The sequence below is a fragment of the Rosa chinensis genome, chromosome 2 (genome assembly GCF_002994745.2).
Source record: "Rosa chinensis cultivar Old Blush chromosome 2, RchiOBHm-V2, whole genome shotgun sequence".
NCBI classification, from domain to species: Eukaryota; Viridiplantae; Streptophyta; class Magnoliopsida; order Rosales; family Rosaceae; genus Rosa; species Rosa chinensis.
In genome coordinates, this window is record NC_037089.1 from 54389679 (window position 1) to 54405104 (window position 15426).

At 38.1% G+C, this 15426-nt stretch overlaps 1 protein-coding gene across 1 annotated transcript; it reads left to right on the top strand.

The window, feature by feature from the left end:
• Window positions 1–14349: 14349 nt before the first annotated feature.
• LOC121051279 (secreted RxLR effector protein 161-like) lies at window positions 14350–15096 on the top strand. The gene has a single exon (XM_040513470.1). It carries the CDS (start codon window positions 14350–14352, stop codon window positions 15094–15096), a length of 747 nt encoding a protein of 248 aa, XP_040369404.1.
• Window positions 15097–15426: the final 330 nt, after the last annotated feature.

Sequence of the window (15426 nt, forward strand, 5' to 3'; positions counted from 1 at the left end):
GTTTACAAAATATTTTCTTGGACAAATCGTTCTAGCAACTTAACAACATATTTTCAAAAGCGGAATTTAAAGTGGGTTAAAGGATTTGAGCTTACAATATAAGCCCAATATGGAAAATAACAAATCACTAAGTAAATACAAGTATGAGAGACGCGCCCCAAGGTTACGGGTCTCCCGAAATTTTGTAAATAAGTGAGTAGGAAACAAATTTTTTTTAAAAAAAGGCTAAATACAAATTACTACCCTGTGGTTTAGGTCCAAAATCAATTCAGTCCCTGAACTTCTAATTTTATCAAAAACACCCCTACACTTTGAATTTTGATCTAATAAGTCCAATTTGTTAGTTTTTTGACAATTGAGTTATTTAACTTGTTAATGTGGCTCATATATGGCCTATGTTTTATGATGTGCTGTCGAGGTGGTCTGCATAGTCAATTTAGGAGTGAGTCCTACTATTAAAAATAAATAGTTTTTCAACAAATAATCCAACTATAACTTGAACCCATAATAGAATATTAACGAATTGGACCTATTAGATCAAAATTGAAAGTGCAGGGGTGTTTTTGATGAAATTAGAAGTCTAGGGACTGAATTGATTTTGGACCTAAATCACAGGGTACTAACTAGTATTTAGCCCAAAAAAAAAAGTAAACAAATAAATGACTTCAAAATCTGATAAAGGACCAAAACCTTCTTTCGATAAAATTAAAGAAGAATGCACCAAGCCGGACCATGTGCCTCCTCTGTATGCTCTCCGACCACATACTCGAAACCTGCACATTGTTGTAGGGGTGAGCTTTCGTCCTCGCATGCCCAGTGGGGGCCGACCCAACCAAGCTAGGTTTGAAAGATAATATACTTGAAAATATTTACTACATAATATTGTGGACGTTTTTCGAAAATACTTTAAAAAGAGGCAACCACAAATAATTGTTCTTCTTTATAAAACATATGCAGCATGCTTCACACAACTTGGAGCTCCGAGATACTTACTTGTCGGCTAAACTAAAACAAATCGGTGACCGACCTGGTTCGTCATCCTTCAAGAATCGGCCAACTACTATGTAGTCCTTGTGACTACAAGTAGTTCCTGGCCCTGAGTCTCCTATAACTGGTTCACTGTCGGTACTCACCCTTCCTAGACAAACATAGGAGACAACCCCTTCCAGAGGTTCACGGTTATCGACACCGTGGGATCCCTAGGAATCTATTGATAGGCGCATTTTAATGTGATATTTTAAATGTTAATTCCTCACATTTTGCTTAGTTATTCCTTAACGAATCGATTTTTAACTTAATTTCTAATTTTAGGTACATTGGAGTAGATGAAGAAGAAATGAGTGTTACGTCCATAATTACCTAGAAATGATGGAGAAGAATGAAAATGCACTAAAAAGTCAACCTTGAATATTTTCTTACTCCGGCTAGGAGAATCAGAGCCAAGCAAGGAAGAAGGAGCGGCCACCTGACCAAATGAACTCGAAATGATCTGAAACTCTCCAGATCCATTCTAGACACCCAAATGATCATTTCTTATGAAGAGTGCCAGAGAAAAATATGAGTGGAAGGCCTTCAAACAATCAGCCTAATTTTCTACAGAAGCAAAACCGGAAAACTGGACCTGTAAGAGGTCCAGTAGCATTTCCGGCCCAACCACATGGAATAAAGCTCTGAAAATTTGTGAGGATGATATACACTCATAGTGGAACATTTTTTATGAAGAAGTCGAAGGCTCATTCTGAAGTTTTGATGGAGAAATAATTGAAGGAATAAAGGGGAAGAAACTGACCTGAAAACAACTCAACACCACATATTCATGTTTCCCACCCATATGAAGAAAGCATTTCTTTTTCCTTGGATACAATTTTTCTACCCTAAAAGATCATCATCACTTCCACATTTCTTCACCTTCATGCTTTGCTTTCATCATTACCTCATCTTTTACATATTTTACAAACCACTCTCATACTCCACTTTCATTATTTTTCTTCATCTCATCATTTCACTCTTCTTTTTCTTCCCTATTTAAACACCTTCTCCTCTCACTCTCAATCACCATTTCCTTCATCCATCTCATCTTCTTTGTCTCTCCATTTCCTTTCCATTTTTCTCTCCATTCTCTAGTTTTAAGTTTCTGCATTTTTAAGCAAAGAGAAGAAGAGAAGAAGAAGCCATGAAGCCTCCTAGCCGTCATCATCCACCTTGTGCCGTGATAGTGAAGTCTTGCTTTAAAGATTCAAGATCAACGTCTCAAGCTCTTCATCATCCACTCCCTTCATGGTGTAATTCTATCTTTTTCCTTGTAATTTATTTTGGTTTTCTTTGTTTAGATTTGTAGAACTATAAATTCTAGTTAACAATAATGTTTAGGGTAAAGTTTAAACCCAACTTCTATGTTTAAATAAAGTTTTCGAATTCCATAATTGTGATTCTAAGTTGCTTATGTGAGTTTGTTCGATTGAATTTGCTTGATAGAAAACTTTTATATGTTTATCTTATTTGGGTCGACACTTATAGGATTTGCATGTAATTGGTGCTAGGTTTAAGAACATGAAATCGACTTTTCGTTTTGTGTAAACTTGAATCAAAGTAGTAAAGGTTTTGGACAAAAATCGAATTCAATTGAAGATGATTGCAATTAGGTGGACTTTTCCATAACTAAGTTGTACACTTGAGTTGATAGCCTTTCTCTATGTCTAATGCGTTGAACATGTCATGATTGACTAGCTTTCTAGGGCTTGATTGCATGTTTGATAGGATTAATCTAGGTGCTTTCGCTTAGGTTAATTAGCATTGAAAAGTAAAATATGGGAAATCATTTGCTTTCGAATGTTTCACATGATCAACTCCTCTCTCATGACTTGGAAGAACAATTATAGGGTTTGAATCGAATTTGATTACATGGAATTGATTTTGATCTTTGTTCCTTGCGTTCCACCCTTGTATATATGTTTTTACATTTTCTTTATTTTATTTATCTTAATTTTCAATTCTATAATTCTTAAACCCCCTCCCTTTTTATTTTGTTACTTGTATATATTTCTATTCTTTATTTTATTTTTGTAAATAATACTTTATTATTTTAATTCTTTATTTGTTTATACAATTGTATATATTTATATTCTTTATTTTATTTTTGTAAATAATACTTTTCTTTATTTGTTTCACAATTACAAGTGTACCCTCAATCCCCGGATAGAACGATCCCTATTTGCTTATACTACTAACGATATTTCAGGGTTAAATTATGCGCTTGCCAAAAGCGACATCAATTTTTGGCGCCGTTGCCGGGGATTGAAAAATCACTTGCTAAATTGTGTCATTTATTGTATATATTTGTTGTTTAAAAATTGTTTAAAACTTAGTTTAAATATTATTTATATTATTGAACACGAATTTTAATTGTAGGTTGTAAATTGAGAGGAATAGGTGAAGTCTCTTTTGTTAATATTGGCCTAAACCCCTTATTGGTACCTAGCTCAGGTCCCTTAAGGTTGAGGGCGGCCTTTATTAACACTTGTTGAACTGTCTTCACACTTATGAACTTTTTCATCTTAGTAAGTATAGCCTATGTGGAATGGTGTCTAGGAAGGGGACAACGTTCATGATGGGTTTTTGAATCCAGAAGTGCTTGCAAATGGGCATAAACCACAATGTGGGAGTAGCTCATGCCAAAATGGATTTTTCCTCTCGTGTTCGCCCTCCCCACCTGGCCATTTCAGTAAGGTTGCCCAAACGATTTGAAAGGGAGTTTGTGTCTAGGCGACTATACTTGGGCCGCACGTCCACTTGATTTACCGCTTGGAATTTGATTCGATATCAATAATGTTTATAACAAAAGAAATACTTGTGAATACTCTATACGTGTAAATTATTTTGTTGTTTCACACTTTAAACTTGTAAAAATACTTTTCACGTTTTATACTCACTTGTACTTAACTTGTGTCTTTTGTACAATATACTTGTTAATTATACTTGTAGTTTGTAATTAATAGTTATACTTGTTTTTATTTTGTATTTCTTTGTTAATTATAGTTACTAACTTTATTTAATGTAGGTACCGTCTGGCTGCAAGACGTAAAATACAAGCGCTACTTGGGAGGCAACCCAATTCAGAATATAATCAGATTTGTTTTCTCTTTCCCTATTTCTTTTTATTTTTCAATTTTTCTCTATTGTTTTTATTTTAGGATTTGTTTTCGTAAATGTCTTCTATCTATGCTTACTTATTTCATTGCATGCTTTTAATTGATTACATTGAAGATAATGCAATATTTAAGTGTGGGGGAAGAGATTTATATAATTGTCTTTCATTTTGAGTCCTATAAATATTTTTGTCTTTCATTTTGAGTCCTATATATATATATTTGTCTTTTATTTTTGAGTCCTTTATATTAAAAAAAAAAAAAAAAAAAACTGCATTCATTCAGTCTTATTAAATTAAGCTATTTACAAAAAAAAAAAACAAAAAAAAAAACAATATAATAATAATAATAATAATAATACTAAGCCATGTCTGCATCTCTGTAGGAGTTGAGACTGAGCTCAAGGGAAATGTGAGAGCCACCGCCATAACCACCACCTCCCTCGGAAGCAGTCTTCATGTTGCCCAAGATGTCCTCACCATGCATGGGGAATAGTGGAAGGGTTTCAATCTCCTGGTGATATTCTCCTCGTTGTTCCATGATCGATCCATCAGCACCATAGCCGACACGTGACCCAAAGTTTAGATCAATGGATCTGTCAGTGGATCTGTCATTACTTGTAGAACCAGTGGAACCAAAATTGAGATCGAGAGATCCACCAACCGGAACGTTCTGAAATTCCTTAAACTTCTGCCTCTCACGAGCCTTGAGGTTCTGGAACCAAAAGAAGACGTTTTTGTCCTCGATCTGCCCATACTGTTTCAGATGAAGGCAGATCTCTTGAATCTGCTCTGGAGTTGGGTACTTAAAACCCTTATCATAGTAAAGGCCCTTGAGGATTCTTAGTTGAGGCGGTGTGGGAGCCCATCGGTTACTACTCCCGGCTGCTTGGATGCTTCCTCCCTCCTCGGTTGGTTGCTGGGCTTGTAATTCCATTTGTTGCTGGGTTTGTAACTCCATTAGTTGCAGAGTTCGTGGTTCCATGTTGATGAAGAAAGGATTTGAGTTTCGAAAGAAAGGCTGAAGGGTTGAGAGAGAAAGACTGGAACTCGGAAGAATTTTCTTTTGGAGTGAACAGTCGCTCAGAATGCACCTATTTATAGAATGAGTGAGTAGATCTCCACCGTTGGATCGACGATCTCTGAGATTAAATCTACGCGTTGGATTAAAGTCACCCGAAAACACGGAAAAGCTGTTGGCTCGTGAAGGACACGTGGGGGAACCAAACTGATCTCGAGGAGCTGTGACAGATAAGCTACAGCCGAAAGCAGGTTTAATTGCCGTGAATCAAGGAAAAGAAAGGACGCGTGGGGGAATCAAACGAATCTCGAGGATCCGTGACAGACAAGCTATAGCCGAAAGCATGCCATAAATCCAGGAAAAGAAAGGAATATTTACACGTGGGGGAGTTTCTTGGGCCGTGAACTATCATAACTCTTCTTCTTCCCGGAGAAGCTTTGTTAAAACCGTGTGCCTGTTGAGATTTCTACCCTATTTTGTGCTTTACATATACATCCTTTTTTGTCTCCTCCAGATTTTACTAAGGTTTGTCTAAGCGTGCAGTTTCAAATTCCTTCTACTTCCTCATGGCTCGAACCAAGGTTACCCCTCGCAGGGGCGTCAATCAACGCCGTGTTCTCTCTTTGGAAGAAGAAGGTCGTCAAGCGGCCACTAGAGCTGGACTTACTCGTCCATGGGACCATCGTCCTATCCGTGAGCGTACCCGCAGTCCCCCTCCTCTGCCTCGTCGCTCTCCCAGACTGCATCCCGGAGAGTCTTCTTCCTCACCAGCTGCTCGTGCTCCTCGGCCTATGGCCACCCTGGAAAGCTTGTCGGATTCGATTGATGATTTGCGTTCCTCTCTCCGCGATGGTATTATGGTGACAGATTGGAGAGTCAATTGCATGATCGATTACATCTCTGAGATGAACTGCTCTTTGATCCACTGTCACACTGCAATAAACAAGCTTGCTCAGGAAGTCAATAACTTGCAGAGTTATCCTCCTGGGTTTCCTCGCAAGGACACTACTGCATCACACCATGAGAACCCTCCTCCGGAGGCTGAAACCAGCAAAAGGGCTGCCACTCGCCCGCATACCGCTCCTCCAAAGGAGTAAATGGAGGTACAAGTCTAGGCTGAAAGACTTTAAACATTAAGCGCTGCATGGGAGGCAACCCATTTCAACTGTAGCTGTGGAGGAGCCATCAAACGCAGATTTGCTTTCTTGAACTCTTCCTTCTATTTTATTTTCTTAAATTTTAAGTTGTTTTAGGTTTCGTTGTGTTCATTTTCTCTTCTATGCTTGATTTATGCTTTGCATGATTTATATTTGTTTATACATTGAGGACAATGCATGAATTAAGTATGGGGGAAGGGTTATTGCTTTATTGTGTTTTTAGTAGTTAGTATATAAAAAAAAAAAAAAAAATAGTTGATGTTGGATTGTGTTTTTTGTGTTTTTAGTTGATGTTGTGATACACTAAGGTATATTGGATTAAACATAGTCTTGAAAAAGGGTAGCTGTTTCAGTCCCATTGCACATCGAGACTCCCTGTTCCCGTACCTAAGTGTTGAAATTAAATTAAATTGTAAAAAAAAAAAAAAAAAAAAAAAAATTGTTGGTTTTAGAGTGTTTTTGTTTGTGTGTTTGAGTCTTAGGATGCTCCTAACGTCTAGGATGAACATGTCTCCGAATTCATGGCTGAAGGTTTTCACAATCAAAATAGGACTTAATTGAATTCTGTGGTTAATCGACATTGTGATGCTTGTATGAAGATTTGAGATAGGATTGTAACTTGGTTCATTAAGCATGCTAGGATTAAGTCTGATTCATTTGACCCAAGTGAGCTGTTGAGCTAAAATACTTTCTTTTTGAGTGCTTACTGATAATTTCAGAATTTCATGGCTGTATTTGCAAAACCTCATCTTTCTTTGAAAATCCAATGATCATGTGCCATAGATTTTAATGGACTAGAGAGTACTAGAACTCGGCTGTTGTGACTGTCAAAACTTGTATGCCATAATATGCACTGATCCTGGATAGGATAGAAGGCATTAGGGTAACCACCATAGCCAAACAAGCATGTGTCCCCAATTGTGCCCGTCGTGGGACTCCTTAGAATGAACCCCTTTGAGCCTACGTTGAAAACCTTTGTTTCATCACCCTCACTACCCTACCATGAGCTTAGTACAGGATATCTCTACCCTTGTCTTAAGGACTTAGTAGAGCATGACATAGTATGTAGGGGTGACGATGAAAGACAAGTGTGGGGTGAGGAAAATCCAAGAAAAAAAAAGAAGAAAAGAAGAAAAAATTTTGCCTTGAAAAAAAAAAAAAAAAAAAAAAAAAGAAAGAAAGAAAGAAAAGCGGCAAAAGAGAAGAAAAATTGAAAAGAAAACTCTTGGGAAAATGTTGAAGTGTGGTTTTGGACTTGCAAATTTGTATAAGGCTCAAAGTTGAAAATTATGCCTTTGTCCATTCCCATGTTGGTTAGAGTGAAGGTTTGGCCCAAAACAATGATATTTGGTCTACAAAAATGATGACATAAGGTGGTCCTTATATGCTCTGCTAGGTCCTTAGGATTTTTTTGTATCCTTAATCTTCATTTCGAAAACCCTAGCTTAGCCCCATTACAACCTGTTTTAAGTGCTAACTTGATCCTTGAGATGGGCAATCTTTGGTTAGTGGAGTCAGTTACGCAGTCGAGCTTATGGTTTAGGTCCATTTGTGCACTTAGTCATTTCATGAGGTCTTTAAAAATTCTTCACAAAATGTGTTTATTGATTAAATATGCAAGCTATTTGTTGCCTTACAATTTGTTCTCTTGCATATACTTGAGTGTGAAGCTTTTAAGCATAGCCATTTCTGAGAGAAAAATCGAGAGTATGCCCTGTGAGTTTGGATTGGACTTGTTCGAAACATGCTATCATTCACTGTATAACTTAAGTTCTCCATATCTTGCTTAGTCATATGAATGTCACAGGTTTATTAACCATGGAATTATCTTTGTGATTTTGATTAAGTGTCTAACGTGAAAGCCATGAGTTTGGAGTCTCTGAGACAACAGTTAGGAGCAATAGAGTCATTTACTTGCTTTTTGTCAAGTTTTTGTTCTGTTTTGGATTTTTTTTGTTTTGTTTTGCTAAGGGACTAGCAAAAGCTAAGTGTGGGGGAATTTGATAGGCGCATTTTAATGTGATATTTTAAATGTTAATTCCTCACATTTTGCTTAGTTATTCCTTAACGAATCGATTTTTAACTTAATTTCTAATTTTAGGTACATTGGAGTAGATGAAGAAGAAATGAGTGTTACGTCCATAATTACCTAGAAATGATGGAGAAGAATGAAAATGCACTAAAAAGTCAACCTTGAATATTTTCTTACTCCGGCTAGGAGAATCAGAGCCAAGCAAGGAAGAAGGAGCGGCCACCTGACCAAATGAACTCGAAATGATCTGAAACTCTCCAGATCCATTCTAGACACCCAAATGATCATTTCTTATGAAGAGTGCCAGAGAAAAATATGAGTGGAAGGCCTTCAAACAATCAGCCTAATTTTCTACAGAAGCAAAACCGGAAAACTGGACCTGTAAGAGGTCCAGTAGCATTTCCGGCCCAACCACATGGAATAAAGCTCTGAAAATTTGTGAGGATGATATACACTCATAGTGGAACATTTTTTATGAAGAAGTCGAAGGCTCATTCTGAAGTTTTGATGGAGAAATAATTGAAGGAATAAAGGGGAAGAAACTGACCTGAAAACAACTCAACACCACATATTCATGTTTCCCACCCATATGAAGAAAGCATTTCTTTTTCCTTGGATACAATTTTTCTACCCTAAAAGATCATCATCACTTCCACATTTCTTCACCTTCATGCTTTGCTTTCATCATTACCTCATCTTTTACATATTTTACAAACCACTCTCATACTCCACTTTCATTATTTTTCTTCATCTCATCATTTCACTCTTCTTTTTCTTCCCTATTTAAACACCTTCTCCTCTCACTCTCAATCACCATTTCCTTCATCCATCTCATCTTCTTTGTCTCTCCATTTCCTTTCCATTTTTCTCTCCATTCTCTAGTTTTAAGTTTCTGCATTTTTAAGCAAAGAGAAGAAGAGAAGAAGAAGCCATGAAGCCTCCTAGCCGTCATCATCCACCTTGTGCCGTGATAGTGAAGTCTTGCTTTAAAGATTCAAGATCAACGTCTCAAGCTCTTCATCATCCACTCCCTTCATGGTGTAATTCTATCTTTTTCCTTGTAATTTATTTTGGTTTTCTTTGTTTAGATTTGTAGAACTATAAATTCTAGTTAACAATAATGTTTAGGGTAAAGTTTAAACCCAACTTCTATGTTTAAATAAAGTTTTCGAATTCCATAATTGTGATTCTAAGTCGCTTATGTGAGTTTGTTCGATTGAATTTGCTTTACAGAAAACTTTTATATGTTTATCTTATTTGGGTCGACACTTATAGGATTTGCATGTAATTGGTGCTAGGTTTAAGAACATGAAATCGACTTTTCGTTTTGTGTAACTTGAATCAAAAGTAGTAAAGGTTCTGGACAAGAATCGAATTTAATTGAAGAGGATTGCAATTAGGTGGACTTTTCCATAACTAAGTTGTACACTTGAGTTGATAGCCTTTCTCTATGTCTAATGCGTTGAACATGTCATGATTGACTAGCTTTCTAGGGCTTGATTGCATGTTTGATAGGATTAATCTAGGTGCTTTCGCTTAGGTTAATTAGCATTGAAAAGTAAAATATGGGAAATCATTTGCTTTCGAATGTTTCACATGATCAACTCCTCTCCCATTCACTTTCAGGTCACAAGTACAAACATACAATGGGTACAGTATCTCAGCATGCAAATCTAGCCTCAGTTTTTGCAATCAGCATTTATCAGTTATGAAAACACAAGTATCACGAGGCATCGACTAATGAACAACCAAAAACGTACTTGTAGGCAACATACTATTATACTATAGCATTCAACATATAGAAAAGCCTCTAACAAGGAAGTGACAGCTCACCTTACCTGGAATTGGAGTGCTCGTCCACAATTAGCTTCGTTTATGACTTCCAATACTTCTTCCAATTTCACGTGCACACGCTTGAGTCCTTTATAATAAAATTAAACCAATAAGTAACTTGATGTCATTAACTTAATCAATCGATCACCTAAGGCATTCACTTAATTTCCTTAAAGTCCATTGACTTATCCTTTAACATAAAAATCTACTATCCATTCCCAAATAATCCGAATGGTATTGCATTTGAACCATTTGGGATATGGTGATTATACTTAGCACTTTGACTTCACTTCTTTAACCTTTTTACTTTTGAAAAACAAATCACAATTTCCATTCCCGAACAATTCACTTAACGTAGTAAGCTCATTCGAGATATGGTGATCGTACTTCTTTCCTTAATGTAATTCGACATTTTTACCTAGTCTTTAAACCTTAAGCAAATAAATAGTAATTACCATTCCCCAATGATTATGATTCTTAAAATCATTACAAGTTATGGTCGCTTTAAAGTTAAGTAATCCGCTCATGATCGAATTTACTTAACTATGCTTGTTTAACCTTTTTTATTGTCAATTTCCACTAGACTCAAGTTCCTTATTTTCTTCATTACCAACTTCGTTCACCTTGCCATACAACATTCCACAATTGATATCAGATTCACCATTTTAACTAATAAGACCAATTTTCTCAATACAAACTGCCAGTTCACTCTTATCCACAGTATAGTCAAGTTATCATCAAGGCATCAGTCAACTAAGCAATCGAAGCAATAAAGCAGACTCCGTTCCAAATAGTAACAATCGCTACACCAAAGCCCTGGATTGGCAGAGACCAAAACTTACCATCTTTTCTTCTCCAACTTGGAAACCAATTCCGTTCTAGCTGCATTGCAGAACCATTAACCATATGAATCCCTAGCAGCAATTATACCATCAATGAACAACCCTCAACCAATCTTTCATCCAAAGCAGAATTCGGAAATCCTTACCAGTCTCCAATACCAATTAGGCTGAACCAACAGTTTCTCCCTCCTCCAAAATCTCCAAAACGCATACTCCATAATCCTCACAGGTTTCAAATTACGGAATAAAGTTAGGGTTTTCAATCTAGACCAAACCAGAAGCTCCAGCAAAGAGAAATCACGAAATTACCTAATCAAGAAGTCCTAACGATTCCGACGACCGTGAGCGACGGAGCTATGGTGGTCCACGCGCCAATGGCGGCGCATGCGGCAGCTCTAGTCAGAATCTGAGGTCGGGTGTTTGGGCTATTGGAAAATGTGAGACTCTGATTCCAACCATGGAGGTGGTTTAGCTCGATTCACGTTGGAGATTAGAGAACGAAGGCATGCATAACCTCGAGTTCCAGCGAGCTTGTATGGAGTTTTCCGGTGGTCGGAGTTTGAGGCTATGGTTCGGGTTTTGCTCTCTAGGGCTTGGAGCTTCAATTTCTGGTAGTGATGGTGTGAATCAACAACTGGAGATCGGAGGAGTAAGGATGGCAGTGGTGTCGTAGGTTTGGTGGTCGCGTGTGGAGGCCAGAGTTGATGCATGGCGGTGTTGGGCTCGGGTTTTGGTCGGATTTGGGTGCTGGTTCGAAGGGTGGAGGCGGTGTCAGGAGGTGGTGGCCAGAACCGGTGTTTTCTGGTGGTTGCAGAGGGAAGAAGAGATAGTGTGCAAGAAAGAGAGGTCGGGGAGAGAGAGAGAGAGAGGACGCGGCCGAGAGTGAAGGAGAGAGTGTTTTGGGATTTTGGTGTTTTTTTGTTCCTATTTATACTTGTACAGGTGAAATGACAAGTCTACCCCTGCGATGAATTCGACCAGTAATTGAGTCAGGTTTTGAGCTCGCTTCTTTATTCGTTTTTCATCACTAATGTTCTTAGTCGACTCCGTCGTATGCCCAAAACTCGAATTACTAAAAATTCAATTTGTATCTTTTCATAATAGTCCCGACAATCTTTTGCTTCAATAAACCTTAGTAATTCTTTAGGCCCAATTGGAAGGACATTGGCCCACACTTTAATTTTCGGCCCAAACTTAATTCAAATAGCCCAATTGGTAGTCTCGATGCTTTAAAAATGTCCAAAATTGATTCCTTCACTAAAATCACCTTGTGCAAAAATCTTATTTTCGAAAATTTACCTTCGAAAATCAAATAAAATTTTTGGGGGCTCACATGTGGACACTTGAGTCATAAGGGGCTGAGGACTTACAATTCAGGAAAATGGTGCATGGTCTACCTCAGTTTTGAGCTTCACAGGTTGTTTGTACCAATTGCTTCAATGGCAAGCAACACAGGAATGCCATTCCAAAAGAAGTTTGTGGAGAGCAAGTCAAGTACTGGAGCTGATTCATGCAGACATTTGCGGGCCAATCTCCCCTGCATCCAATAGTGACAAAAGGTACACTATGTTTTATAGATGACTTTAGTCATAAATCATGCGTGTATCTTTTGCTTGAGAAGTCAGAAGCATTGAATTGTTTTAAGAAATTCAAGAAGTTGGTGGAAAAAGAAGCAGAAGTATCTATCAAGTGCCTAAGGACTGACAGGGAAGGAGAATTCACATCATATGAATTCAATGATTTTTGCAAAGAGCATGGAATCAAGAGGCAACTCACTACTGCATATACGTCACAACAAAATGGCGTCGTCGAGAGAAAGAATAGAACAGTAATGAACATGGTACGCTCCATGTTATCTGCCAAGAAGATGTCGAAGTCTTTCTGGCCTGAAGCTGTGGTTTGGACATTCTATGTCTTGAACCGGTGCCCTACTTTAGCCGTGAAAGATGTCACACCACAAGAGGCATGGAGTGGAGTTAAACCATCTGTTGCTCACTCTCGAGTTTAGGGCTGCGTTAAACATGTCCACATCCCAGAAGCAAAACGAGGTAAATTAGATGATAAAAGTTTTCCTTGTATCTTATTAGGAGTCAGTGAAGAGTCTAAAGGTTATAGGCTATTTGATCCTAAAACAAAACGAGTAGTTGTGAGTAAAGATGTTGTGTTTGAGGAAGATTAACAATGGGATTGGGGTGAAAACTATGAGGAGCATATTAGGTCGGAGTTGGTTTGGGGTGATGATGGTGAGTTCAGTGATGAAGAAAATGAGGGAGAGAATAGAGGTAATGATGGTGACGGTGACGGTGATGTTGAGGTGAATGGTGAAAGAGAGGGTAGTGAAGCTATTGGGAGCACTAGCGAGGTCAGTGGCAATGAGGGTAGAGAAGTAGGTCACTCTGAGGGTAGCATAGTTGAAGGGAGAGAAAGAAGACTACCATATTGGGGAGAAGATTATGTGAGTGGTGAGGGTCTGAGTGAAGATAAGGAGGCAGTGGATATGGTGCAAGATGGTGCAGACGAAGATCCTACGTTATTTGAAGATGCTATAAGAGAAGATAAATGGAGAAAAGCCATGGATAACGAGATCAACTCCATCGAGAAGAACAAAACCTGGGTTCTAACTGAATTGCCGGCAGGAGCTAAGAAGGTTGGTGTCAAATGGATTTACAAAATAAAATGTGGTGAGCATGGTGAAGTTGTCAAGCATAAGGCTCATCTCGTAGCTAACGGGTATGCACAAAGAGAAGGCATTGATTACTCAGAAGTATTTGCACCAGTGGCAAGGTTAGATACGGTGAGAACCATCATTGCTCTAGCAACTCAAAAGAAGTGGAGGATTTTTCAATTAGACGTCAAATCAGCATTTCTTCATGGAGACTTGATTGAGAAGGTCTATGTAGAACAACCTAGAGGATATGAGAGGAAGGGAAAGGAGCATATGGTCTATCAATTGTACAAAGCCTTGTACGGTTTGAAACAAGCTCCCCGAGCTTTGTTCAACCGCATTGAAGCGTATTTTGTCAGTGAAGGTTTCCAGAGATGTGAAAGTGAGCAAACTTTGTTCACTAAGAGGAGAAACGAAGGCAAGATCATCATTGTAAGTTTATATGTTGATGATTTGATTTTTACCGGTGATGATACTAATATGTTGCTTGAATTCAAGACTTCCATGATGAGAGAATTTGATATGACTGATATGGGGAGCATGAGTTATTTTCTTGGCCGGGATAGAAGTGTTACAAAAAATAAGAGGCAATTTTATCTTTCAGAGAAGATATGCATTGGAGGTGTTGAAAAGGTTTGGAATGTTAAAGAGTAACATGGTCTCCAGTCCAATTGTGCCGAGGTCCAAGACAGAGAAAGATAAGCATGGTGTCACGGTTGATGAAACTTACTACAAACAGCTTGTAGGAAGTTTGATGTACCTAACTTCTACACGGCCTGATCTGATGTTAGTTACAAGTCTACTAAGCAAATATATGGCAAAACCCACTGAACTTCACTTGCAAGCTGCCAAAAGAGTCCTCAGGTATCTAAAAGGCATAGTAGACTATGACATTTACTACAAGAATGGTGGTGATGACAAGCTAATGGCATTCACTGACAGTGGTTATGCCGGAGACATGGAGGACAGTAAGAGTACGAGCGGATATGGTTTTCTAATAAGCTCAGGAGCCATCTCATGGAGTTCAAAGAAACAACCAATTGTGACTCTGTTAACGATTGAGGCAGAGTTTGTTGCAGCAGCAAACTGTGCGTGCCAATCAATCTGGTTGAAGAGGATACTGAAGGAGCTCGGGCATGAAGAGGAGGACTGTACCTGCATCAAATGTGACAACACGTCCACCATCAAGCTTTCAAAGAACCCAGTGTTACATGGACGCAACAAGCACATATGTGTGAGGTACCATTTTCTTAGAGATCTCACAAAGGAAGGTTCAATTGCTTTAGTTCATTGTGGAAGTACTGAACAAGTAGCTGACATAATGACTAAACCCCTAAAGTCTGATACTTTTCTTAAACTTAGAAGCATGCTGGGAATGTGTGAAGTCAGTGAAGTAAGCTAAATTCAGTGAATTGGTTCACTGAATTTATCTTAAGGGAGAGATTGAAGAGCGTTGTCCAAGTCTTTAGGGTTTGTTAGTCAGTTGAATAAAGACCTAGTCCTTAGGATTAGGTCATGCTTTGGTTTAATCTTTGTTTTCTGTTAAAGCACGAGGCTGTGTGTAGGCGATACGTGAGCATGTTTTCAGTTCAGTTTGTTAGAGTCTGAGGCTATATAATAGCCAGAGTTGTGGTTGAATAACGATAAGAAGTATTCAATCCAGTTTTGTGAGTTTGAGTGTTTGCAAAGTTCTCTTTCCCAACATAAAATGGAGTGATGATTATGGTTATAG